The sequence below is a fragment of the Manis javanica genome, chromosome 16 (genome assembly GCF_040802235.1).
Source record: "Manis javanica isolate MJ-LG chromosome 16, MJ_LKY, whole genome shotgun sequence".
NCBI lineage: Eukaryota > Metazoa > Chordata > Mammalia > Pholidota > Manidae > Manis > Manis javanica.
In genome coordinates, this window is record NC_133171.1 from 33,215,715 (window position 1) to 33,242,111 (window position 26,397).

Consider the following 26,397-nt stretch of genomic DNA (forward strand, 5'->3'; position numbering starts at 1 on the left):
TAGATCATTAGAACACAGATACAAAAGGGACGTGTGTGTTGTTGTAAGGAATTACCTCCCACAGTCTGAGGATTAGAGAACAGGGAGACCTGAAAATACCCGGTTACAGCAAAGCATGTCACCTTGGTGGTGCACAGACTCAGGGCCTCACCCGACTTGTGATGCTCTGAGAGTATCTGGATGTGTGGCCTTGTTTCCTCACGTAAAGAAAAACCTTGTCCAAATGGAATCACTGTTACCAACTCATATATTCTTTCCCCATACTTTGTTTTATTTACTTAAATTTGCAAAGTCTGGGGCATGAAAATGACCCTTGAGTAAGTAAAAGTGGCTCTGGAACCCTATAGTCAGGTGTGACTGCATTTGTGACTCTAATGGGGAAGAATATAAATCACCATTAACACACAGCCATAGTGCAGCTTGCACAGGTGAGTTCAGTCTCAGAGTCAACTAGATTAAAGTAATTGAAATAATTAGAAATTATGCTGTTTACAGCACTGAAATCTTACTGATATTCATGAATTATGATTTAGCCAAAGAAATCTGTGTATACAGTTAGAATTATGTCCGTTTCAAACTAGGGTTCAATAGCTTCTGTGTATTTGTACCAAAAGCATGCAACAGTTCATTTAATAATGTCATGTACCACTGAGCCTAATTAATCAGTCAGTTGAAAGTCTTATAGAAAATAATTGCTATGTTCTAATGATAATTCCACACAACAAAACAGAAGATTAATGTTTTTGTTATAAAACTGCTCACCCCTCATTTATGTAATACAGGGTGAAAGTAAGCAAAAAAAGACAAGCTAAATTGGAAAAAAATGACTAAAGAATGATTAAAATGGTCTCTATGAAAAGAGACCCTTTGCAGAAATGTATGCTCAGGGTAGGACCAGAAAACAAAAGCATATCTAAATGTATTTTCTTTCATTTGGAGCATAGGGTTGCTCTCCCAAAACATCCATTTTCTATAAAGGGTATCATTGCAGAGCTGATCATAATTCTACACTAGATGCCTTATATAGATCATCTATCTTGATCCTTAATCTCTGAGCAGAACAAATATGTTACTTTCCTCATGAATAATCAGCCTATATTTCATCCTGTGAACATTAAATACCATCTGCTGAAACTTAAGCAGGCATGTATGGTTATTTCATGTTTCAGAAAATTTTTAAGAATGTGAAATCTCCATCAGCATTGCAACCTTTATGAATATAAAAAGAGCAGCTTTATGTCCATGCCTTCATTAACTGGACCATCACCCACTATTCATATTTATTGGGTGCCTGCTATGTACTAGGCACTTCTGGGTTATCTTGGGTCAGCTGGTTAACACTTGAGGTAGAGATCATTACTGCCACATTAAAGGTGAGGAAGTTGGAGTTCAGAGAGATTAAATGATTTCTCCAAGATGGCACATACTCAATAAAAATGGAAAATAGCAACTCCCAGTTTTAAGTTAAAATACCTGTTCATCTGCATTCTGTGTATCATTTTTAGAAGAAACACTGATTTTCCTCCACATGGATCAAAGAATGGGGACCTCTGCTGTTATCCAACTTGAGCGTGTGGAGTTTTCTTACTCATAATGAGTTACCTTTGAGTGGGAAATTTACGTCTTTGACTTTCTCAAAACTGCCAGGAAAAACAACTGCAGAGGATGGTTGCATTATCCATCTATCCATCTACCTTTTTGTAATGTATTTAGTATGTTAGTTAATTTTGGAAGACACAAATTTGTGTTACTGAACTTAGACCCAATGGCTGCTCTAATGTATGGCTGCTGTATAACTCAGCCTTCTGTGCCAGCACTACTGATTGAACACAGTGAATAAAGAAATAAATAACATAATAATAAAATTTCAAAAACATTTGAAAACTATGCAATCTTGATGGAATTTCAAGAATAACTTAGAAATATATCAAAAGCATTGATCTTTTCCCTTGTCAAAAATCTGTGAAAATTACTGATATTGGGGAATAGAAAGGGGTATTTACATTTTAGTTGAAGCAGTTACATTCAAAAAGGAACATATTTCATTAACTATTTTTGAGCACACACACACACACAAAATGATTGACATATTTCAATTTTTGAACAATAATAGATTATTAAAATAAAAGATTTTTAAAATTATTTTGATTATTTCTAAAATTTATGGAGAAGAATTTAAGGGTTTGATATGGTTTACTTTAATACCAAGTTTTTATTTACTAACAATATAAATGCCAAGTTAGTGAACTCTCAGCAAAGCAAATGATCAGAAAGGTTAACTTGTATGTTTTAATTCTACAGTTAGCCTCAAAATAAAGGTCAATCTCTAGAAGGAATAATTCTTGAATGGAAAGTGAAATGTAAAATATGTCCACATAGGGGTAGTTAAATAATGTAAGCTATACACTTTTAATCTTTAAATCTTATTAATTCCAATGGTATTGTACCTATTGTTATAATTAAAAATATGAGAGTAAGAATTTTAAACTATATGTATATGGATTCACTCATAATTAGCAGTTATATATGTTTTATTTCCCATGCTTTCTCTTTATGACTGGGTGTATCGTAATTGTGTTTTATATCCATCTGTTTTAATAATTCAGAGTATTTCATTTCTAAACTCCTGAAATTAATTGGTAGCAGCCTGATTAATATTATGAGTTTTTACTTCTGTCTTCTTATAGTGTTAATCATGGCAGCTGATTCAAAAACCACCACTCACTGTACAATGTAGTTATCAAAATTCATGCACATTTGGTTGCTTTTCAAAGTATACCTGTTTTGCACTCATTCATCTACACCCTAGATTTACAGCTTAGTTAAACAGCACTTTCATGGAATGTTATCAAATTTAACAGAAGGATTTGATCGTCATATAAATGGATATAGAATATAGAAATAAAGGAAGTTCCAATTTACAATGTAAGGGTGGGAGCTGAGCTAAAATTTATGTTTACATGACAAATATTTCTGGAAGCACAGTATAAATACACAACATAGCAAGGTTTCAGTGTAAATGCTAGAACAAATTTTAAGCATACCCAGCTACTTCAGTGCTGAAAGTAGCTGGGTAATTGCAAATCCTTCATGCTGATACATTAATCAAGTACCTTTGTTTCTTCTTCTACAATACTTCTATCTTTGACTTTTCAATTAAGGAAGTAATTAATGAAGCGTTAGTTGAAATTCACTCTCATCTACGTCCTACACACAATCTTCAGCTTAGTCAAGTGTTAGAGAAAGGTTGAAATGCAGGACAACATGGCATAATCAAATGCACCTGGAACTATGAATGTGGGCGCTTTACTCTTAGGAGGGCCACAAAAAGCTGTGCTGTATTTGTAAAGCATTGACCTCTGGTAATGTTTATATCCTATCAAAGTAAGCAGTTGAAAAATTAAGCAAACTGTTGATTTTTAACAAATTGAATTCTCTTTTTTCCCCCCCACTTTACACCAGTCTAAACTGCTTAGTTATATGAACCTGCAGAACAGTTCTCATCTGTATCAACTGCCAGCAGCTCTGGGTGTCCAAAAAATTTCCTTCTCATGTTTGGTTAGTCTCGCTGACTTCTGAACAAGTCTGTTCCACCATCACTGTGGTCTCTCCCACCACATGAACACGAGCACCAAGTGACAGGTAGTGAAGCACTGTTAGAAATGTGTGACTATGTCACAGGTATGTTCACAAAGAACTTGCTTGGAAAAGTAACTTGCTTATGATGAAGGTATTACTTAGTTTCCTAGAAACCAAATTTCATCCTAATTCTTTTTTTCTGTTCTGTTCATTTCCATTTAATGAGTTGTCTCAGTAAACTGCTAACATAGTCTATTTAGGGTAAAATGCTCCTCTGCCCACCAAAAAAGAACTGAAAATTTCCATCTCTGAATTTTTCTAGTTTTGCAATTGACCACTAATAAATTTCTGATATTTTCCTGCCTTCTTTACTCCACTTACGTATTTGTTAATTTTTCCAGATATTCATGTGTCTAAGATCTTGATGTCAAAAATGCCAAAGTGTTATGTGGAATTTTAGTGATAATTTGATATTATTTAATGAGTCAGTTCAGCTAACATGTTATATTTTGATTTGATATATGATGCCAGTCCTAGGAAAATTATATCTGCTATAACCACCAGAGTAATTAAATTCCAAATCAGCAGTAATTGTCATAATTTTAATTAACACTTCCATAATTGTGACAGTGTGTTTAGAAACCTTGATAGATAAGTTTTTTTAAATATAAGATAGGATAATATTGAATTCAAAATTAAACTTTCAGGTTGCATTTATACTGAAATCATTTGTACACTTTCACTCATATTTCAAAATCATTACACAACATGATACATGAAACAAATGTAATAAATAGGGGCTCTCTGAAATAATGATGAAAAGCATACAGCAATACCATAGTCGACTTTCTCTAGCCAAGTAATACGTGTTTTTGAAGTTGAAAAATAATATAAAAATGTAAAAATCACACATGCATTAGTCAGTTACATTATTTTTAAGCTTTTAATCTGAATTTCATCCATGTCAGAAAATAGATGAGTTTTTCTCTTTTGCTATTCCCATGCTGTCAGTATAAGGGGATATCTCTTTTGAAGCATACAAAAAGCTTTATAATAATATTTGTTGCAAAACGTTCTAAGATTATTCATGTTCAAATACAGTCATCCTTTCTTTGAACTCTTATTCAATCATTTATTCATTCAATGAATATTTACTGAATGCCTATTAATCTTCAAGGGATTGCTTTAGTTTCCATCTATATTATTTTGAGTACAGGCTGAAGTTGCATAACAATATCCACAAATCAGTGGCTCAAACAAGAGAAAAACTTATCTCCCCCACAGACAACAGATGAGATAAAGTAGGTGGGCTCTACTCCATGACACCATTCAGAGTTCCAGGCTAATGGGATGCCATCTGTGATAGTCAGTTTGGGTTGCTATAGCATCTGCAAGCCAAAAGGGAGTTCTTACCAGAACCTAACCATGCCTGCACCTTGATCTGGGACTCCCAGCCTCCAGAATCCTAGGAAATAAGTTTCTGTCTTGTATCCTCACATGGCAAAAAGAGGAAAAAGAGAGCTCTCTGGGGTCCCTTTAAGGGCACTAATCCCATTCGTGAAGGTTCCACTCTCATGGTCTAATTACCTCCTGTAGCTCCAGGGGAAGGGTGTTCCCAGCCTGAGATGAGTCCCCCTATGAAACCAGCGAAACCTAAACAAGTCAAGGGAAAGGGTAGATTGGGAGAAACTATTTTCTATTGCTCACAGCATGCTTGAATTCACTAGCTAAGCCTGGCCCCATCTGTCTCCTTTGACCACCACATATGCTCTCTCCTTTCTCCCTGGTCCCTGCTAGCCAAGCCCACGTGGCGCTCTGTGTCTCTGCCACCTGGTGCACCCTCTATTTCCTGCCTGCCCCTTCTTGGAGGAACTCCATTGGTGGATCCTTGGTGACTGACCGGCAGGCACCAGACCAATTACGTACCAGGAACAAAGGGGAGGAGAGAATGGCCTTTTTCCTCACCACCCCTTAACCTAGATCATAGAGAAGCTCTACAGTGGTAAACACCTATTGATATGTAAATGAACTAAGGCTAGGTGGAAGATTCTGGAAATTCTGCGATTTACCCCACACCTCCCAATACCATCACAATCGGGGGTAAAGATTTCAACATATGAATTTTGGGAGACATGAAGTTTCAGTCATTGCACCATCATTAACATGAGTCTTCCAAATCGACTCCAGTCATTGACATTTCCAGCCAGTTACATAGAGATTGAAAAGAAGTAGAGGACAGGGAATTTTATTTTATGCAAATCATGAAGAATTTGTACTTATCACTTTGTACATAGCCATACTCAAATGTAAGGGAGACTAGGAAATGTAGTCTTCAGATGGTCAGTCTCTCTTATGGAAGAAGAAGTGAATAGATTTTGGAAAGGAGCAGCTATAAATCTTCCATGGCCTCCCCATCTAGTCATCCAAATACAAGTGAATACCCTTCTTCTCATTAAAGCAAAAACAAAACAAATAAACAAATAAAAAAGAGGCCTACTTCATGCCTGACAGAGAAAATCCAAGTTCAATTCCAATTACTGAAATCAGCTCAAAATCCAGAATTGCTGGGAAATATGCAGATGTCTACAGTAGGTCTTGATATGGTTCTTTGAAGCCTGGCAACCTATAAAATAGTAGAGTATCGTTCCTGCTCTCAAGCTTCCTCCCCATACAAAATGCCCAATATAAAGTGGTGGGGAAGGAACAGAATAACTACAATAGAAACTTTCATGGGAAACACTGAAGGTTCCATAGCACCTTCTGCCAAGCAGAGATTAAAAGACACTGAGGCAAACAGCACTGAGGTGAGTTTTTTGGTTAGTGCATCTGGCAACCTTGCTTCTCTTGACTAGAAGGTTATTCCTTATCCTGATGGATAAATGGCCTTATCCATGGCCATATGTGAATTGTGAAAGTAGAGCTTGCCCTCAGTGGGGACATGACAGCTTCGCAGCATGCCTCTTGTGCATGCTTAGGGAACTGAGGATTGTTCCAGGGGTCATTTACGGTAGAAAAGTCTAATGGGAAGATGTGAAGGCATCTTTGCACAACACTCACCATCTCTTGTTATTGGGGCACGGAAACAGTTGACTTTTCCAATCCTGGCAAACCCCAAATTTCTGAACCCTCTCTTATTTTAAATTGTAGAACACACACACAAAATTAGGCAGAGATAATTTCCCTAAGCAAGATTCTATTCACTTCTGTTTCTTCTGGAAAAATGGCCCATTCTTACCTGAGCTCAGTATCTTCTGTAAACTTCTAAAAGCAGCAAGGATTGTCCAGCTTTTACTCATAGTGCCAAAATGTACATGGTGGCCACCTTTTCACTGGCAGTGGCACAGCAAGGGTCAGCAGCTTTCCACCCTACAGCATTTTTGCCTTCCTTCCACTCTCCATGCTTCCACTAAGCTAGTGTCCTATATTTGGGGATTTTAATGGCAGTTCCATACTTCTACATACGGACTTCAGTATTCAACTAAATTATTGTAACAGAGATATGCAAAATTCAGGGGCTCTAACAAGATTTGAAAAATTACCTTTTTCTCCTAACAATCTCTGAGGTAGGCGTGGTGTAGAATGAGTCTGCTCCAGCGTGATCATTCAGAGACGGAAGTCCCTCCCATGTCACAGCTCATGACTTTCAAGATACTGCCGTTATTTACATGGTAGAGTCCAGATCATCACCTTGAGTGCATTCTACCAGCTGAGGAGATGACAGTGCACAAGTCCCAAGATTAGGAGCTTGTTCTCAAATTGGAAATGACCTCAAGGTTGCCACCCTCACTTCTGTGCACATCCCATGTTTCCTGACTTGGACACAGGGGCACATCTGTCTGCAAGGATGGCTACGGAGCATATCCACTTGCTGCACAGCTATTAGTCCATGTGAGATATTTTCCTATAGAAGAAATGAGAATAAGTGATGAGAACAATAAGCAAAGGAATGAATCTCAGAGTCTGTTAAGATTATTATGATATGTTTCCTTTAGTTTGGATTATCCATTACTTTGCAGATATACATTCTGCTGTCCCCTTTTTAGCTTTCTAAGAGCTAAAATTTCCTGATGTGTGTATCATTTACGACAGTAACTGCAGCTTCTTTGTCAGGGTCCCTCTCACGACTGTTCATTTTCCTTCTCTTCACCAATTAAAATTTTAAATGAAACCAGTGAGAAACATATTAATGCCACTAGATAGTGTTTGGTGCTCCTGGCCTTCACACAGCACACAAATCAAGCTTACTCACAGAAAAAATATCGATTGTGTCAAAGGCAGAGGGGATGCTGTAAGTGCCCTCATGTTTCTCTCCATCCTTATAAATGGGAATGCTGCTTGTTAAATCATATTCTCATGAGCGCCACTGCTTGATCATCCGGGGAGTCAATATAACAACTCTCAGGAATTTGCTGCACATATGTGAGGATTCTCGGTTGGGTTGGACCATTTCTATTAAGTTGAGTATAGGAAACAAGAGATAAACATCTAGCCACCAGCCAGTGGCTTCAGACTGGCTTTAGTCATTAGAAGGATGAGCAAAAAAGCCTATTACCGTGCATTTTTTTCCCAGATAGTTTGTATCTAAATACCTTGGGCAATGAAGCCTGGGCTAGATAACCTTGTTTTTGTTTTCTGTTTTTACCCAGCTACTTGACACTAAAATTGAATTAGTACCTTATTAATTGCTTCCCAGAAAGATAAATATAGCCAAACTTCTCTCTGTCTCTCTTTTCATTTCTAATATATAGACTCCTTTTCCTTTAGGCTTCTCTTTCCTCACTGTCAGTGAACTCTCAAGTATTTAATAAAATGAAGTCTATAGGATCATCTTGAGAAGTAATGACAACTACCTAATTTTAAGCCTTTCGTCTTCCTTTCCAACCTAACCCTCTGACATCTATTGCCCCTTCAGCCCTTATACAATTTGGTATTGATATTAAGCTATTTTCTTGCCACACCTTTACATACTAAAAAAAAGGTGCAATCTTGAGATAAGCTATAAATATATAAATTTTATACCTATAAATATATATATAAATTTATAAATTAAGATCCTGGCAGGACTTTAAATAAGGAGGTTTCTTTGAGGGAAAAATATAATTTATCATCAATATTTATAAATCCTTAAGATGAAAATATGCATTCATCATTTAAGTACTAAGCTAAGTAAAAATAATTTCTACTTTTTGTATAGTATCTTTAAAAATTATGACTTGATTACACTAGGCTACTCATGTAAATGGTGTTTAATCTGAGTATGAGCAATTCACTGTTTTATTCCATAAATACTTATTGAGCAGCTATCATGCGCCAAACATTGTTCTAGGTAAATCAGCCTGAACAATGAGAGCAAATGAGACCAAGCCCTGTACCAAGGAGCTTTTACATTCTAAAAGTGGGAGACAGCCAAGAAGTTAATAAACAAGTGTACATTCCAGGGGTTACATAATATGCACAGTGGTGATTTATAAATGCAAAGATGAGCAAAGCAGGGTAAGATTGAGTGCACGCTAGTTTACATAGATCAGTGAGAGAAACCTCTCATCAGAAAATTTGAGTCAGTTCTGAAAGAATGAAAAAAGGGACAGTTGAATATTTAGGAAAAGCATGTTCCAGGTAGTTGAAATAGCAAACATTGAAGTCTGGAGACAGTAATCATAGTGTTTTGTCATGGTTAGGGAATGGTTAGGAGACCAACGCCCCCCTTCTAAGTAGAGTAAGCAAAGGGGAAAGTAGTAGCAGATGAGGACTAAGAAATACTGAGGGGTCAAATTGTGGAGACAAAATGAGAGGTTTTAGATTCTTTCCTTAATGATATGTGAAGTTATTGATTGATTTTGAACAGAGAACTAGTATGATCTAACTTCATTGAGAATTACTTTGACTGCTATGTGGAAAATAAAAACAGAGACCAGTTAGAAAGACATCATCTGTGTTTGTGTAAGTGAGAGATGGTGACAACTTTAGCCATAGTCATACCTATGGAGATGTTTAGAACATTCAACTTCTGGGTAGATTTTCAAGTATAAGTGAAAGAATTTGCTGTTGGATTGAATATTAGATAAGAGAGACAGGAAAGGACTCCACCATTTATAAAGATAGGAAGAATTTAAAAGAAACAGGACTGAGTTGTAAAGAAAATCAAATTTTTATATGTGAACATGTTAAGTTTGACATCCAAACAGAAGTATACAATAAGCAACTGGATATATGAGACAGGGAGGAGGTAAGGCTGGATGTAAAATTTGGAAGTCTTCAGATTAGAGATGGTATGAAGGCTGCGGAATCGGATGAGATTGCCGAGGGAGTCAGTGGGAGTAGAAAAGAGCAGGTCTACTACCTGCGCTCAGTGGCCAGGATAATAAGTACCAGTAAAGAATGAGGAACTGAAGTGAGCTAAGAGGACATCTGAGAAACAAGTTAAGTGTTTGAAGGAGCAGGAAATGATTAGCTGTGTTAAATGGTACAAACCTAAAATGAGGACCAAGTCTTAACTATTGGATTTGCAAATGTCGAGATATTGACGGTGAAGACAACAGCCTGATTGGAATGTCTTCAAAATCATAGGGAAAGAGAGGTGGTAAACAAGTACACAAAGAATCTGCCTCTTTTCAATAAACTTTGCTGTAAAAGGATTCAGAAAGGGATGGTCGCTAGAAGGAGGCATGAGAATAGTGAAGGCTTTTTGAGGATAGAGACATATAAGATGCTTGGGTGCTAATGGGAACAGTGCCTTAAAGAAGGAAACTTGCTGCAGGACAAAGTGATGACATTTTTAATGGGAAAAGACTAAGTATGTTGAGTGACAAAGGGTATTTCTCAATTATTGAAATGTAGAAGCATCTAGTAAAATACTAAGTGAAAAGAAGTAGCTTATATATTTGAGAAGTGCATGGATATGCTGTGGAAGGGCTACAGTGAAGTATAAATTTAAGTTCAGTGTTCAGAAGTGAAGATGCAATTGTTGCATTTCTCTTAAGGTAACAGCATTGAAGCCATACATGATTGACCAGATTGTCATCTTATATAAGACTATTTTTTTGGAAATAGACCTATTATAACTCTCTTCTTTATAGATTTTGAAGTATAATACTTGCATTTAGGGGAAATGTGATTTATAAAATTGGAAGATAAAGAAGTACTGAGCCAGCATGAGAAATCATAGCATTCCTTGTCAATAACCTGTATTTTTCTTTCTGAGTATTTCTTTAGGTTTGTGTTTTATGCCTAGAGGGTCTTGTATATTACCTTGCACACATTTTGCTTTCAAATTCCATGAGTTTCTGGGTTGATTTTTTCTGATTATAGTAACATTGATTGCTGTCTAAATCTGTTGCAGTGTGCCTGAATACTATGACTGTGGTCATGGAGTAAGTGAGGATACCTATGACAGCTACGGTAAGACCTTTTCTTTACTAAAACTGTGAAATCAGAGCATCCATCAGTCACTGACAACTCAGAAATTACTTCTCTCTTTCTCCCCCCAGTTTTTACAGAAGTCCAGACTAAATTGATTTATGTAATTCCAGAGTGAGAATTGACGTACAGAGCCAGTGCCAGAAAATTGTACAGATCAATTCTGATCAAAATTTCAAAAGCAATTAATCACAATCATAGATCATTTTCAACAGCAACTGTGAACATTCTGGATAGTGTTTCATATATTTCACTGTGTCCATTGTCTAGGTCATTGATTGGATGATAATGCTGTGTCTTCCTTGCTGTCGCAAAAATCATCAGAGTTAAATTATTTTAAAACTATTAAGGGCAGAAACTGCAGGTTTCAATGTATTTTTTTTTATAGTGTAACTAGTTCTTTAAACTGCCAAATAATGTTTGGCTCTTAAGAATTAATAGCCAGTCTATAAGATGAATTAATTTCAAAACTACATTGTTTAATTAAAATACCACTTAAAATTAATTATAATTCAGTTCAGTAAGATTTATTGAGTGTCTGTGATATATAATAGATAGATTCTGGTTCCTTAAAACACCTATGCACATCACCAGTTGACCACTTTGAGAAATAACGCTCAGTTAAATGTTTCCAGTCCCAGATTTTTATTAAAATAATACCAAGGCCACTCTGTTCCTCTTCATGGGGAGATGGTGAATGCTGCCTGTATGTGCGGCTCCACATGATGAAGGCGTGTGCTCCGTCTGGATGAAGAAGGGGAGGTCCAGGTGTCACTAGGAGAGGAGGAATCGCACTCCCTTGGAACCAGAGCCACCAAATCGACTCACTTCTCTGGGTAGAATATCATGAGGCTGAGCTCAGAGGTATAAACAGAAATAAAAAATCACCACCACAATGGCTGCCATTCATAAGATAATTACTTACATATATTTTCTCATTTATTTCTTTGTGATAAAGAGGAATATTAAGAGTTTTTAATCTCCTTTTTATAATGAGGGGACTGAACAACAGAGGTTAAATCAAGGTGAGAGTACCAGATGTGAGGCCAAACTTCTGATAGACTCATCAGTGTTTGGGGTGCTATGAATTGCTACCGCACATGGACTACCTATTACGACTCTGTACCGAGCCATTGAGAATGACGACTAGAGATTACGGAAATAACCCTCATTAAGCATTCTATGGATATCTGTATAATCTAATCCCCGTTAGACTCATGCAGTATACGGGAAAAAAAGGATCTGGGACTTGAAACCTGAGTTTGTTTTGATGGAAGGATATTTCACTTAGTGAGATTTCTCTGCATCCTGACAGATGCTGTCCCACTAATCTAAGGGGAGGAAGGTCCCCAACAGTATTTTATAGGAAAAAGATAATTAATCCCAAATGATCATTAGGCTCACCTTCCTCCTCTGGATTCTTCAGCACCAGATTGACCTAACCTTCTGCTGCTGTGAGAGATAGGGATGTTCTCCAAAACAACCTAAAACTATTTTCAGAAGTTATTTCACAGAAAAAAAGAGGTAATGGACAAACTTACAGAGGTCTGGCTCAACTGGTGAGCTGCCATGGAAAATGCAGCTTTCATTTTGTACTCTATATTTTTCTCTCATTGGAAGGAGGGAGTCAAAGGCATTATATGGTGTTTGACGTGAACAATAGCATCCACAGCTGCAGCCTTCTCCAAAGCCACATCAGGTGGGTGGGTAGCCAGGCTGAGCCTAGAGATTGCCTAGTATCCCAGAGCATCTGCAGTGAACACCGCGGCATTCTCTACATTCGACGTGGCAATAAATATATCTCCATGTTCCAAGCACATTCTTAATCACATAAGAATCAAGCCACACGCTTTGTGTGGCTAATTACTGAGGATGATAGATAATAAGACACAACATGGTCTCTTCTTTAATTCACTCAACTTTGTACACAGAGGTATTGCTGGGCTCTGGGAATATGACAGTATACACAATAGACATTGAGTTTCCCTGGTTCCTGTTGTCTACTGCTGAGAGATGTATGGCTACAAGTAAACAATTGTACCAGATCATAAACCATGCAATACAAATAGAAGGTCAGAGAACATTGCTCATGTAACAAATATTTATTTAATGTCTAACATGTTCTCAGTTCTAGAGATACTACAGTGAACAACCTCTTGAAGCTTACATGCTAATGACAGGATATACTATTATTTATAAATCACTCTTTTTAAAATGGAATTTTCATCTGCAAAATACAGTCATGTATTTTATACTTGGCACATCAATTTGAGTAAAATCACATCTATGAGCCTTCCTTTACAGAATTACATGCCCTGAAATTAGTGACAGGGATGACTTTGATGATACCAGCTGTGTAGTTATAAGAGATAAGATTTCTGTTCCTCAATCATTCGCATTTAAAATGTCAGTACCAGGTAAGGCAACAGAGGAAAGGGTGTGAATGTAAACAATTACTTCTCAGAACTTCTAGTGGAGGTACAGGAGCCAGGATCAGAAGACATGCTCACCTCTGTAACCTATGGATTCTGACGCTGCTTTTTGTCGTTTGGTTCTTCTGGTTCAGCATAGTCCAGAGACAACACCCTTTGCTTTAGAAGCCACACCTGCCCATAAGCACTAGATTCAATTCTGGGTCAAACTACAATTTACCAACAAGCAATTTCCTGCACAGAAAGCAGTTACCCTCTTTTTAATAGATATTTGTAACAAAGTAATGAGGAAAATGCAGAAAGTGATTTGAGTGGACAGAGTAAGAAAGATCTCAGGCAGGAATTTTTGTTTAATATGTTTTCTTTAGCTATTTTGTTAACTCATATTTCAGCCAGATCAGCCATATTCTTCATACTGAAAGATTAGATACACACATGCCTAAAAATAGAGTGCTTCTCAGGCCGTGACCTTTTCTTTGGATGGTAGGATCTGTTGTCATTTTCTGACATTATTAAGCAAGCATTAGTTCCAGAATACACTTCCTGTTCAAGGTGTTTTTACTCTTTGAAAATGTGGACATGTCAACTCTTTATGCATTCTGATTTGGGAAGCGCATCGTGATTTTCATGCCAGAAGGATAATTATTCAGGACAGACTTTATTGACTTATTTTGTTGGGGTCAGGAAATGATATTCCAGGGCCCAAGGCAAAGAAATCTAGCCAGCGCATTGCGACCTTTCTGCATGACGCAGATCCCATGGAAAATGATACACGTGCACAGTGGAGTCGAAGAAGGCTGCTCACAAGCCAGGATTCCAGCAGCTCCCATCCCACTGTCCCATAATCCCCTCGGCTCACTGTGACCCATCAGTGGTACACATTAGGTGACAGAATAGGGGTCAGGGAATTCTGAATAAAAGCACCTATGTTTTAAATGATGCACATGTCACATTAATTTTATATTTTTATGTTTTTTATTCATTCATTTTTAGATTTTTAATTTATTTATTTTAAAATTATTTATGATTAAACAGGTGTTTAGAAATCTAAGCAGATGCCTAGGTCCGATTAATTTTAAAAATGTTATTTTTTTCTTACACTAAAAATAATACACATTTTTAAATAAAGTTTAGGTTAAAAAAAAGAAGGAAATTTAAATCACCCTGAACTACACTAATGTAGTTCTTCATTCTTTTTGTTACATACTGTAGCTATTTTGTAATCCATCATGATACACATTTTATTTAAGAGAACACACAGACTGCTTTATAAAAATTATTTTAAGATTTTCCTATCATAAAAAAGGGTTTTTTTTTTTAGCTCTTAATCATTAGGATTATACCTTGACAAAATTCATTTTCACAAGTGCTTTCAGACTTAAGCATTATTATGTTCAGCTAAAAGGGGACACTCCATTGGTATAACCAGGAAATAAAGAAAATACTTGCAAGTCAATCCATATGGTTATGGAATTTAGATCTTGAGACTTCTCATGCTCCCATATCTTAATATAGACAATGGAGGAACGACGAGGTCAAATGATGAAAAGCAGTAAGAACCCAGCATCGTAACTTTGAAGCCTAATTACATTAATATGCAGCATATGCCTCAGGTTTTGGCATTAGGTTATTATGCTGAGGGAGGTTCAAGTACAGGATTCTTGCTAATACGTTGCTCATCCCACCATATCCAAATGGGCAGATGATAAAATTTAAATACACATGTGGAACAGGGATCTGAGGACACACTCATGTAAAACAGAGACTGATGTGCTTTCATTAATTTTTCTTACCTCACATATTAGAATCCATTTATAGCTTATCTTGGATGAACTGTGGCACAGTCTTTTAAATCGATGACATTTATTCCAAAATGTAAATCTTGTATCTCTCCAAGTACTCATTCGCTTCCATTCTGAGTTAGTAATTCCTTCCTGTTACATTGTGGTTGTATCGCGGGTACCGATACTAAACCCCAGCGCAATGCCTGTCTTGTTATAAAATGAACAGCCCCAATTCCAGTTGCCTGGCAACAGTCAGTTGTTAGCAGCCTCTCAAGTCAGTTGCCCCAGACTCCCTTCTGTCCTGCTCACATGGGTGGAAAGAACTTGGGGCAAGCAAAGGTCAGGAGAGGAAAAAGAAATGCTCTCCAAAATAATTGAGTCCTGTATGCAAGATTCACAGATAGAATCTCATTGAGGATTCCTTGAAAAATGGTTTGAAATAAACCACAAGAAGTAAAAATCCAATCATTCAGTGTGACACTCACTTAGAATCTTCATACATTGTGTTTTGTGTACCACCAGACTGAAATTTTACTTGTCCCTTTTAGCCCGTAATTCATGTTGAGTAGCAAATATGTTGACTTCAGAGAAAATCATGTATCGTTTTGGGCTTCATTGCAATTAAATTATTCAAGACATCTGCATACAATTTAATATTAAATATTAAACTATTTGTCTTGCAGCAATGTAAATATAAAATTTTAAATATTAAATCTTTAAATAAATATTAATGTTAAAATACAATGTTTATTTTATTTTTACATTATTTAATACTTAATGCATTAATATTTATTAAATATTTCATTGATGTTAAATAATTATTAAATTAATATTTAAATATTAAATTTCTGATAGCTTGGTTTTATTTTTAGTACATGAATACTTCACTTACAGGAATTCCAAATCAGTTTCTGCATTTTAAGAATATTTCCTAATTCATCAGAGTCACTATAATTGTTCTGGATAAGTTTGAATAGCTTATAATTCAATAAGGGTGCATTTTAAATTCAGTGCATAGAACAGCTTGGCTAAGCAGTGCTTCACATAAGAAAAACCCTCGAAATTCTCTCTGAGACTGACAGCTAAGAATGGACAGCAATATTCTCTTCTCAGAGAAAAGAACTGTTTATTAAAATTACTTAATGTACGAACTGAAAAGCTAATTATGCATCTATTCTTTAGTGGCATTTTAGATGACAGCTGTGGGGAAGCAAGGAGGATAATATTAATACACTCTCTTGAAATGAATGAAAGCAAAAAGAGTTTTTGTGCCATATTCTCAGGCGTTTGAGTACCTCACTTCAAGACGATTGCAGAACAAAAATGTATGCATTCTGTGTTGAGGAACTGGATGATTATTCTCCTAGTGTGAAAATAGGACCTGCTCTGATTAATCTGTGAAAACAGCAAAGGAAAATGAAGCTAACTGGCAATCATGTCAGCCATGTGATTTAAGAACAAAGGCTGTCCATTTTTAATAGTAAATAGAAATATAAATTTAAGGAAATTGACTTTACAAGTGAAGATGAGTTTTCTTATTATGGGCAAGGATTTTATCAGTCGTTTTAAAAACTAATGTATACAAACAATTAATTTCTCCTAGGATTTATTAGTATTGGAGCTGTTACGATAGGCAATTGAGAAAAATATCACTGTGATTCATTCAATTTAACTTTAAATATGGATTTTTAAACTTTATTTTCAGCTGGTAGGACAATAGAATTGTGCTTCTAAAGTATTTTAAAATTCAGTTGTAAAATCACCTTAAGCAGCAGCTAATTTTCTATGCAATGAGTACATATTTAATATAACTAGTCTTGACAATAAATGTGGATTATGTTGGCAAGAAATAATAAAAAAGTACACCACTAATTCATTGCTTGCATTGCTAATTTTAAATTAGATGTATTTACAGTTTTCATTTTGTTTTGAATTATGCACTTCTGAATTCAACAGTTTTAGGCAACACTGGAACCTACTTTTCAGTACTTTAGATCAGAGATTCTTAACCTCAGTTACACATTTTAGAATCACCTGGTGAATTCTGAAAAACTACCCATGTCCAGTAACCACCCCAGATCAGCTCTACTGTAATCATTAGATAAGACCTGGACATCAGTTTAAAACCTTCCTAGGTGGTCGGTCCTCCTGAAAGCTAAGATTGAGAATAAATTTCACTTAAGATACATACATGAGAAAATGATGAAGAGATGAAGAGTAGTCTATGATGTTATTGTAAATACTCAAAACTATGCCTGGAATTTACAATTTTGAAAGTCACACACAAGGTATATACAGGCCACTTTTAGAACAGCAGGGATTTTATAACCAAATATCATGTCCTACAATGAGACATTTAAAATTCACTTTATAAAGAGTGTAAGTTTAAATAATGGAAAATAAAACTTCATCCCCTTTTGGACAACTGTGTGTTGAACAGTTAAATCAAAACTTTGACTTTGTCTAAAATGTACTCAACAGGTAGAGTCCACAAAAAATTATAGACCATATGTATCTAACAACTCTCTTACTGAGACAATAAAACAAGCCCTAGGAATGTTCTTTTATCACTTTGTTTTTTGTCAAGTTAATGGTGCAATCATTTTAACTGGGGTGGAGGGAGAGTTGAGCAATTTATTGTCAGAATCTTGAGGTGAACAGATCTTGTCAAAAAAGCATATTCAATATGATACAGATTTATATTCAGAATGTGCAAAAAAGGAACTGTTTTGAAACACAAAGTGCAAAATGCAGAATATAAAGCTCAGAAAACATTTTCTTGCCCACATGAAAATACAGCAGCTAAAAATATATATATATATGTGTATATATATATATATATATATATATATATATCCAAGAGACATGCCACCTTAGGGGGTCTTTACAGAATTTCTAGAGTTTGAGAAGAATTTTATGTTTATTAAATGAGGGCATGGATTAAAAATAGACTAAGATACATTGTTCTGAGATGAATGTGCTATACCCATTTATCAAAACGTCATAATTTATTGAACGACTCAGTGGGAACTGATATATATGGATTGCTGAAAAAGTATCCCAGCTGAAAATATAATTATTGATGACTTATAATCGATATCTTTTCATATTGAACAAATTACTTAATCATATTTGTACCTTGTCAAACCTTTAGCTCAGCTGGTAACAAGATGTGCCAGGAAAAACAAACGCAGAAACAAAGCTACAGTAGTGAGGACAGTCTCAGAGCCGGCAGTTGTCCTGGAAGGTCTCAGGAGAAGTCCCGTATTCAGGAGAATGCAGCAGGCAGGCAATAGCCTGATACCCCAGGAAGCTTTTGGAATTTGGAGGCTCCAGCAAGGATAGCAGGGATAAGTCCAACCATGGACAAAGGGCTAATAAGATTCAGGCTGCTGAGAAAACCAGGGACCGCAAACCAGTGACTAGGGTGGGTGCCAAGTTAGACCAAACTTCACAAGTTAAGGGCACAGTTCTTCACAAAACTGCCCTCACTTTACCCCCAGACTCCCCTCACTTCTGAGCAGCTGGCAACAAATTTGGAGGTTTCCATTACCCCCTCAGGTTTGATAATTCGCCAGAATGACTCACAAAACTAAGAAAAGTGCTATATTTACAAGTAGTTTTTTTTATAGCAAAGAAAAAGAAAAAACCAGGCAAAGGGAGACACAGGGCAAGGTCAGGGAACATCCCAAAGATAAAGCTTTCAGAATCTTCAGGGCTGCATTATCCTCCTGGCACAATGATGTGTAACAACGCACAAGGTACTGCCAGCCAGAAAAGCTTGTGCACACCTCAGTGTCCAGAGTTGGTGTTAGTTTCATTGAGAAGGCATTACTGCTTGAACCATCTCCATCTCCAGCCCCCTCTCCTCTCCAGGTTGGGCTGACATCACCTGGGCAAAACCTAAACCCTCTGATCTCATAGTTGGTCTTTCTGGCATGACCACCCGCATCCTGAGTCATCTCGTCAACATAAACTAGCAGGTGTGGTCGGAGGAACACATCATGAGTTAACGCTCCAGTTACTCCAGTAAATTGCAGAGTTTAGAGGGCACCTCACAGTATCCAAGGGCAAAGGCGAGCCAAAATCTCTGTCACACAGACAATGAGATGAACACCGGCGTGGGAAGGACGGCAGAGGCATGCTGAGGCGAGGCAGAGAGATGGAATTGGTCAAAAGGCCAGGCCAATGCTTGCTGAGCTTACAGCCTAATTTTCTGTAACTCCTGTAACTTGACGTTCGTTGGTGGATACACTCGGGGTTCATTTCTGTTGTCAGTGACAGATGTGGGGGGAGTAAGGCAGTCAATTAACTACAAATTCAGTCTCTCTGTGTATTAAACCATAACACCAAGACTACCTTCTTGACTGAACTAAAGACAATATTGGAATTATTTGAGAATTATTAAATATTATTTATATCATTCTTATTCTTTCCTCCACTGTTTCTCATAAACTCCTTATGCACATTTTAAATATATGGCTGAATTCCACAGGCTTTTCATTGATTCAGGATTTTATTTGACAATAGTGGAGTGTTTTTTAAACTGGAGTCAGAAAACATTTTTACATTATGTCCAATTATCACTTCACCATTATTATTCTGTACCTACCATTTTGCAAATCCTTTCTGTAACTAGATTCTTTATCTCCTTTTTACTTAGATAAGCCCTTAACTTCAAAGGGAGAAGACAGATGTACCCTTATTTTAAAAAACTGAGTCTTTTTATTCAACAGCTGCAAGATAGTATACAACAAGAGTCACAAATAAGTTTAAATTTTAACTCATAGGTAATGTCAGTCATCAATGGATGATAATTACAAATGAAATAGTACACACAGCATTAAGTTATTATTAAATACAATAATGTATAAAATGTGTAGGAAAGGAGCTAATCAGAGTGGACAATTTAAAAACCACCACCACCACCACCAAGGAGTGTTATACTCATCAAAGAATATTTGAATTCCAGGGATTGTTCCTCACATTCCAAGTCATGGTGGTCTTGCCCAGGGACATAGAAGCCTGTAAAATCACTCACTGCAAAAGCCACACTACTTGAAATGCTATTCTTGGTGTAGCCTCTACTTTGTTGAACTTTTTTTTTTATCCTCCTGGAGGTCATAATTAGAAACGGCAGAAATTCAAATAAGCTGAGCCACAGAAAATAAAATTGTGAAATGATGCTAGAATTTAGAAATTAGGTATATACCCAAAGTAAATTTGGGAGTACTAAACAAGGAAATGTATAAAAATGAAGAAAGGTTAAGAAAAATGGCCCTAGGATTTCCATACCATATGAAAAAATAAACTGGAAGAGGATTTAATTCCCAGGTTATAAAACCCAGCCATGGCCACAGACCCACATCCCACTGAGCCAAATTACTGTTAATGGAGAAATTTCAAGCACCAACTAGCTGGGCTCCAGGTGTATTTCAGAATTTCACCCTCAAAAATGTCTATAATTAACCCATCACAGATTACTCATCTATTTATCAAGTGTCTCCCCTAATTTACCCATTCATATTTTCAGCATGTACCACACTTTGAACAGTCATATTTGTCGTTTATGTCAAGTTTGGACTTCAGAGTTGTTATCTGTTTCATGCGTCAGGTAAACAATTGGAAGCACTTACTTTTCAAAAGCCACATAGGGACTTGAATTATAAGCACTGCTTCGAAGACTGAAATGAATCTTACTGCTTTTGAGGAAAATGTTGGGATTTAGGACAAGTTCCCAAGTAGGCAAAAGCAGGCCTTCAAAAATCCCAAAACCCAGCCCATCTCCGGTTTGTGGGATCACTACCAGAAATTATCATCATCATTCTTAAGATGAGTCAAAAAAAAAGCAACCAAAAAAAGATACTCTGTAAACATTTACTAATTGTTAAGGAAAATGTAAGCTGTTTTCGTAACATATTAAGCGAAGTGAAATCATTCATTTGCCAAAATTTAACAGGTATCTAAAGTTTGGGTCTTATGCACGTGAAGCCTTAAATTGGTCTGTTCTACTAATTCCTTCCCTTAATTGTCTATTTTCATGCAAGAATAAGACTACTTTCCTTTTGAGAGAGGATTGTAAAACCTTAACCTTGCCAACAACACTCGCTGTGTTTCAAGACCCAAGACATTTTTTCAGTGACTACAGCAGAGTACTTGTTCTAGATAATCACCAAAGTCAACAACTCCAGTTGTCTAAAATGAAGTCAGGGGTCAGATCATGTTAGGGCTTGCACGGAATTCCTTGCTAAGGAATTTGGACTTGATCTTGAGTGTGCTGCAAGGGCAGTTGGATAAGCTTAATCAGTTGTACTTGGAAAGTTCCTCTGAATAGAAGGTACAGGAGAATAGGGAGTGTATACACACACACACACACACACACACACACACACACACAAATAGGGATGTGTGTATATACACATACACATACATATAATAATACATTATACTATTCCAAGGGTTACTTTTTTCTAACAAGGAACATCTAATTAAAAATTGGACACACTGATAAAAGCTGCAAATGCTTCCCAGCAGCTGAGTGGATTTCCTGGGAGCCCAACTGATGGTGAACTGAAAGGTAACTTTTCTTGGAACATCATTCACTGTGTTCACCTGTAAGAACAGATGCTGGCCATCTGTATTTCTCCTTTGGTACTATTCCATTTTGCCCTCTGCAGTTTAAAACAATAAACTCTGCACTTACAAATAGTGGCGGTACAAATTGTGTGGATGAAATGGTTGAGCCACTAGGTTCCAACATTCCATTAAGATTGTAAAATGCTCAGAGCAGAGCAGATAACCCCGCCTCCCCTTTGCATGAGTGAACACCTCGATCTGCCCCTTAACAAAGAGTTCAAGCAGCCAGCGTTCCGCTTAACAAAATTCAAGCTACCATCTCACCCATGTTTGTAATTGTTTGTTTGTTATTAGAACCACCAATTATTATACAATCCAAGGGGATTAAAAGAAATTAAGTCTTACTTTCTAGGCAAGAAAAGGAAAGGAAAAAGGGAGTGGAAGTCAGCAGCTTCTTTCAGATGAAAAGGGTGGTGGAAAGATGATGAGATAATTATAAATAAAAATTGAGTCTCCCCAGCAACTGTACTTTCTGAGCTATAGTTTCCCATTCTTAAAAGGAAGACAACATTTGCACTGACCTACCCAGAAAATCCAGAGTATTTGTTAACAATATACATAAAATGCCTAATCCTGTGTGGATGTGATGGTAGTAAGTAGCTCCATTTTTTAAAATAGGATAGGTATTTAAAAATTAAGTGAAGAAAATGGACATTATTATTATTATAGTGAGTTACAACAAAACATCTAACCTGACACATATCTTTGGGATTAAATTCCTATGAAACAAGATATAAGTATATACTTGAATGATGCTTTTAAATAGAATGATATTCCTCAGAGAGATCAACAATTTGACACCTACAAATGGAGTAGGTCAGAACCAGGGTGAATTTTAACCAACCTTGCTGTAATGTTCTTATGTGATTGGAAAACTAGACACTAGAGGCTTGTAATAATAGAGATTAATTAGGATTTCTTACTTTAGTTGCGGTTTTCGCATATTGGTTTACAATGTACCATATAGAAACAGCAGGACCAGTCCTTTCATGTTGTGAGTTAAAAAATGTTTTTGAGATTCTTTTTCACTTCTCAGAAATATAAATAGCTAGCTCTGGAGGTCTCGGAGAGTGCGAGCATAGAGCTGTGCACTCAGTAGTCCCAAGACATCCTATATCCTTTCTAACTGATCGCTAACATTAATGTACTCTGAAGGTGGCATTTAAACCTACTTCCAGAAAGAAAAACATTAAAAGTTTCCTTTCCAGGCACTTAAATAATGCTTACTTCCCTAAATTAGCGCCTTGTTCCTATGTTTCATTTTCGCCCCAAGGACCTCAATGTTTATAGTATCTTTGGAACTATAGTTTTGTGAATTAGGAACCATCAAGACCATTCTTTCCCAGTCTGCACCCCAACGTAGCTGGTCCCACAGCTGGAGTGAGAGCATGAGAAATGCACACCACTTCATGGGGCTGATGCTGCTGAGAGCAGAGTATTTGAGATGCAGGAGCTCTTGAAGCCACTAGAGTAGCATTTAATGCAGCAGAGGAGTTACCTGGGTCATCGACACCCCTTCATCACAGTAAAATGTTCCTCAACGATACTTATCAGCATGTAATGGACATACACTCTGCGGAATTCTGTAAAAGCTAACTCAACTTGGTAAAAAAAAAATCTGAGAGATAAAAACAGAAGTGGAGTCATTTTTAAAAGAAATATTGATACATTGCAAATATCCACAGCACTGTGACCGAATTGCTAACTGTATGTTTCTGAATAAGAGACCTGTTTTACTTACTCTGCATAACTCATTTAAAATTCCTTTTTCACTTACTAACATATCAACATGTAGCTTACAAATATTTATGGTGTCCTTACTATGGGTCTGTCTGCCACCATTGGTCTCTCCTCTCATAGATTTTAGAATCCAGATTAAGAAATAAGGCCAGCTGATATAAAATAATTAATACAGAAGAGTCTTTAAAGACAGGGAGTTCTCTTAACTAGGTAAAACAGCACCTGAATTCTTAGTTAAGCTGTACATTTGCTCAGAAAATTACTTCTTCGAGATAATTAAATGTTAGAGATCAATCCAAGTTCACTTGAATGACAGAAGTTGGTAGCTCCGTCCTTTATGCTTCTCCCTGGACTTTCTTCACGTATCAATTATAATTGTATGATAATCTGTGAAAGTTCATGTTAGTTTTCCTTTGTGTTAGTTTGGGCCCCTTAAGTCACCTTAAACCATCCCTATATGCAGGGCTTAGTACAATGACTGGCACATAGGAGACCTTCATTATAGAAAAGAAAAAAATATATATATATTTGGTGCTTTATTGGGCCCCTCCCTCCTTATTTCATATACTATCTGGTGCCTTAAAATCTGTACTGGGGAGCCTAGAAATGGTGGGAATTTGATCAAGTCACCCAAGCTCTGTTTCTCATGCCCTCATTTGCTATTTCCAGATCCCAAATTCTGTAAACCATTCCAGTAACTTTGACATGGCAGACAGCTATTTTCTACCTTCTCCAAGGATGAATTTACCATCTATTTGCTCATTCACATGCAGTCTAACTAGTGCTTCTCACGTGACAATGCTCCTAATCTTGAGAGCCTCTTAACTCTTACTTCCTCTGTCATTTTCCAAAAGCACACACACAGAAAAAGGATTCTAAATTTCATTGTCTGCCATGATTTGTTTAAATGACATTCTGGACCACATCATGGGAATAGAACAATTGTCCAGGACTCCAAAATTTGTATGAAGCTGTAAAATATTTTAAATTTACCTTGTCTGAAGAATAATCAAAACCCAAAAAGACAGACAAATCCTAACTCCATTCCTGGACATTTATAACGTCCAATTTTACAGATTTCCCATCATGATGAGACAGGAACCATGCTTTTCGGCAGAGTAGTAGGCTGAGGGCCTCCAGAAAAGAGCAAAGCAAGATAATTACAGCCTGAAGAATGTAAGAATGTGCAAAGGAGTCCCTATCGAAACTCTGTGTTAAGCATTACACAAAGTCAGAGTCATGCTAATTCTCTAGGGTAAAGATACCAAACTAGAAATACAAAGATTCTTCAGTGAAATCAGTTAAAGTTCAAAAGGCCAGGAGCAGCCTGGAATGTTTGTTCCTCAGATAAGGAAAAGTATCTCAGCATAGCCCATGCCTTCACTGTGTCAATTAGGTCATGACATTGTAAAATTTATCTTAGCCTGCTAAAAGGCCCAGCTTATTTTTAACTTTACCTATATGCTATTTTTCCTTCTCTAACCTTAATCAAGTAATCTGCAACCTGGGCAAAAGATTAATTTGGTAAGCAAGTGCAGCTATAAACAGCCCAAGAAGTTAAGAAGTAAGATTCTTAAACACACTCTTTAGTAAAAAGACAACAGCCCAACCCACCTTGGGGGCAGGGCAGGCAGTCTTAGTTGATATGCTCCCAGAGGGAAGCTGCTATCCTGAGAAGGAATCAGAGCAGCAAATTTCTTCTGTTACTCATAAAAAATGAGCATTCTGGGACCACTCAACATGTCTGCACCCCTATCCCTTTACCCCCATTCTTGAAAATCCTCAACTGCCTCTAAATCCCCTAGACAACACACCACCAAGGGCTCTCTTGTCCCTTCCTCTCACTTTATTTCTTTGTAAAAGCCTCTTCCTGGCTCTCCTACCTTGAGTGTTTGCTAAGTTCATTCTTCTACTCCGTGAACAAGAACCTGATATCAATTAAACCCTTATAATGATTTATCTCTTCTTATATTTGGGTCTTTTCCATGTGCAAGATTCCACGATAGACTCACATTTGAATCTCTTTGGATTCCTAAGAACCATGTCTATCTCTGATACTTACAGTGAAGAAATCCAAGGGCCCCGATAAGCAATGAGAGGCCTGGCTGACCATATAAGGCTCAGTGACACACTGTATATAACAAAGGAAAGTATTCATTGAGTCACTGCTCTCCACTCCAGATTCCAAAAACCATAACTTCACTGAAAGAAACGGACTTGTATTATCATGTGGTGATTGTAAACACTTGTATATATATCAACATTCTGATAATAGGAAATATGTAGACCAAGGAAATTTGGCACAAATAGAAATATACTTTTCCTGATCTCACTTCACAACTATTACTGAAAACATGAAATAAGTAAAATAAATCCTTGATTTGTTCTGGTAATGGTAAGCAATGTTTAAAAAATCTGAAATTCACTTTTCACCTGGGTGGGAAGTTATTTTGGCTACCTCTCTGGTTACAGATATTGTGAACCAACAGTACTTCACATTTTCCTAGCCTTCAGTAAGGAGGAAAGAACATCTTAATTCTCATGCACACAGAGAATTAAAGAAGAGCACATTTTTGGGCAATGAAACAAGTTCTTACACTTTTTTGAAATGGGGTCCACTATGGTTGTTTCACTGAATCCAGTAGTAAAATACTTTGGGCACTTAGCTAATTAACCCTTTAGAGTAAGAAGCCTATCTTTAAAACAAATATATAAGGTTTTTAGAGCTTTTAAAATTAATTACAGAGCTTTTAAAATTAACATCAAATTTCTTCAACTTGCTTGTTACTGTTTTTAAGGTTGTCATTGGA

At 36.7% G+C, this 26,397-nt stretch overlaps 1 protein-coding gene across 2 annotated transcripts in view; it reads left to right on the forward strand.

Moving 5' to 3' along the window:
• The window catches only part of KHDRBS2 (KH RNA binding domain containing, signal transduction associated 2), a 536,095-nt gene that overhangs the window by 504,326 nt on the left and 5,372 nt on the right, over window positions 1-26,397 (forward strand). For both annotated transcript variants that reach the window (XR_005056018.2, XM_036998403.2), the window contains exon 8: window positions 10,919-10,977. Coding sequence is in view for 1 of the 2 variants with exons in the window: in XM_036998403.2 (XP_036854298.2) it covers window positions 10,919-10,977 (59 nt within the window). In the remaining variant the exon portion in view is untranslated. The remainder of the gene's footprint in view (window positions 1-10,918; window positions 10,978-26,397) is intronic.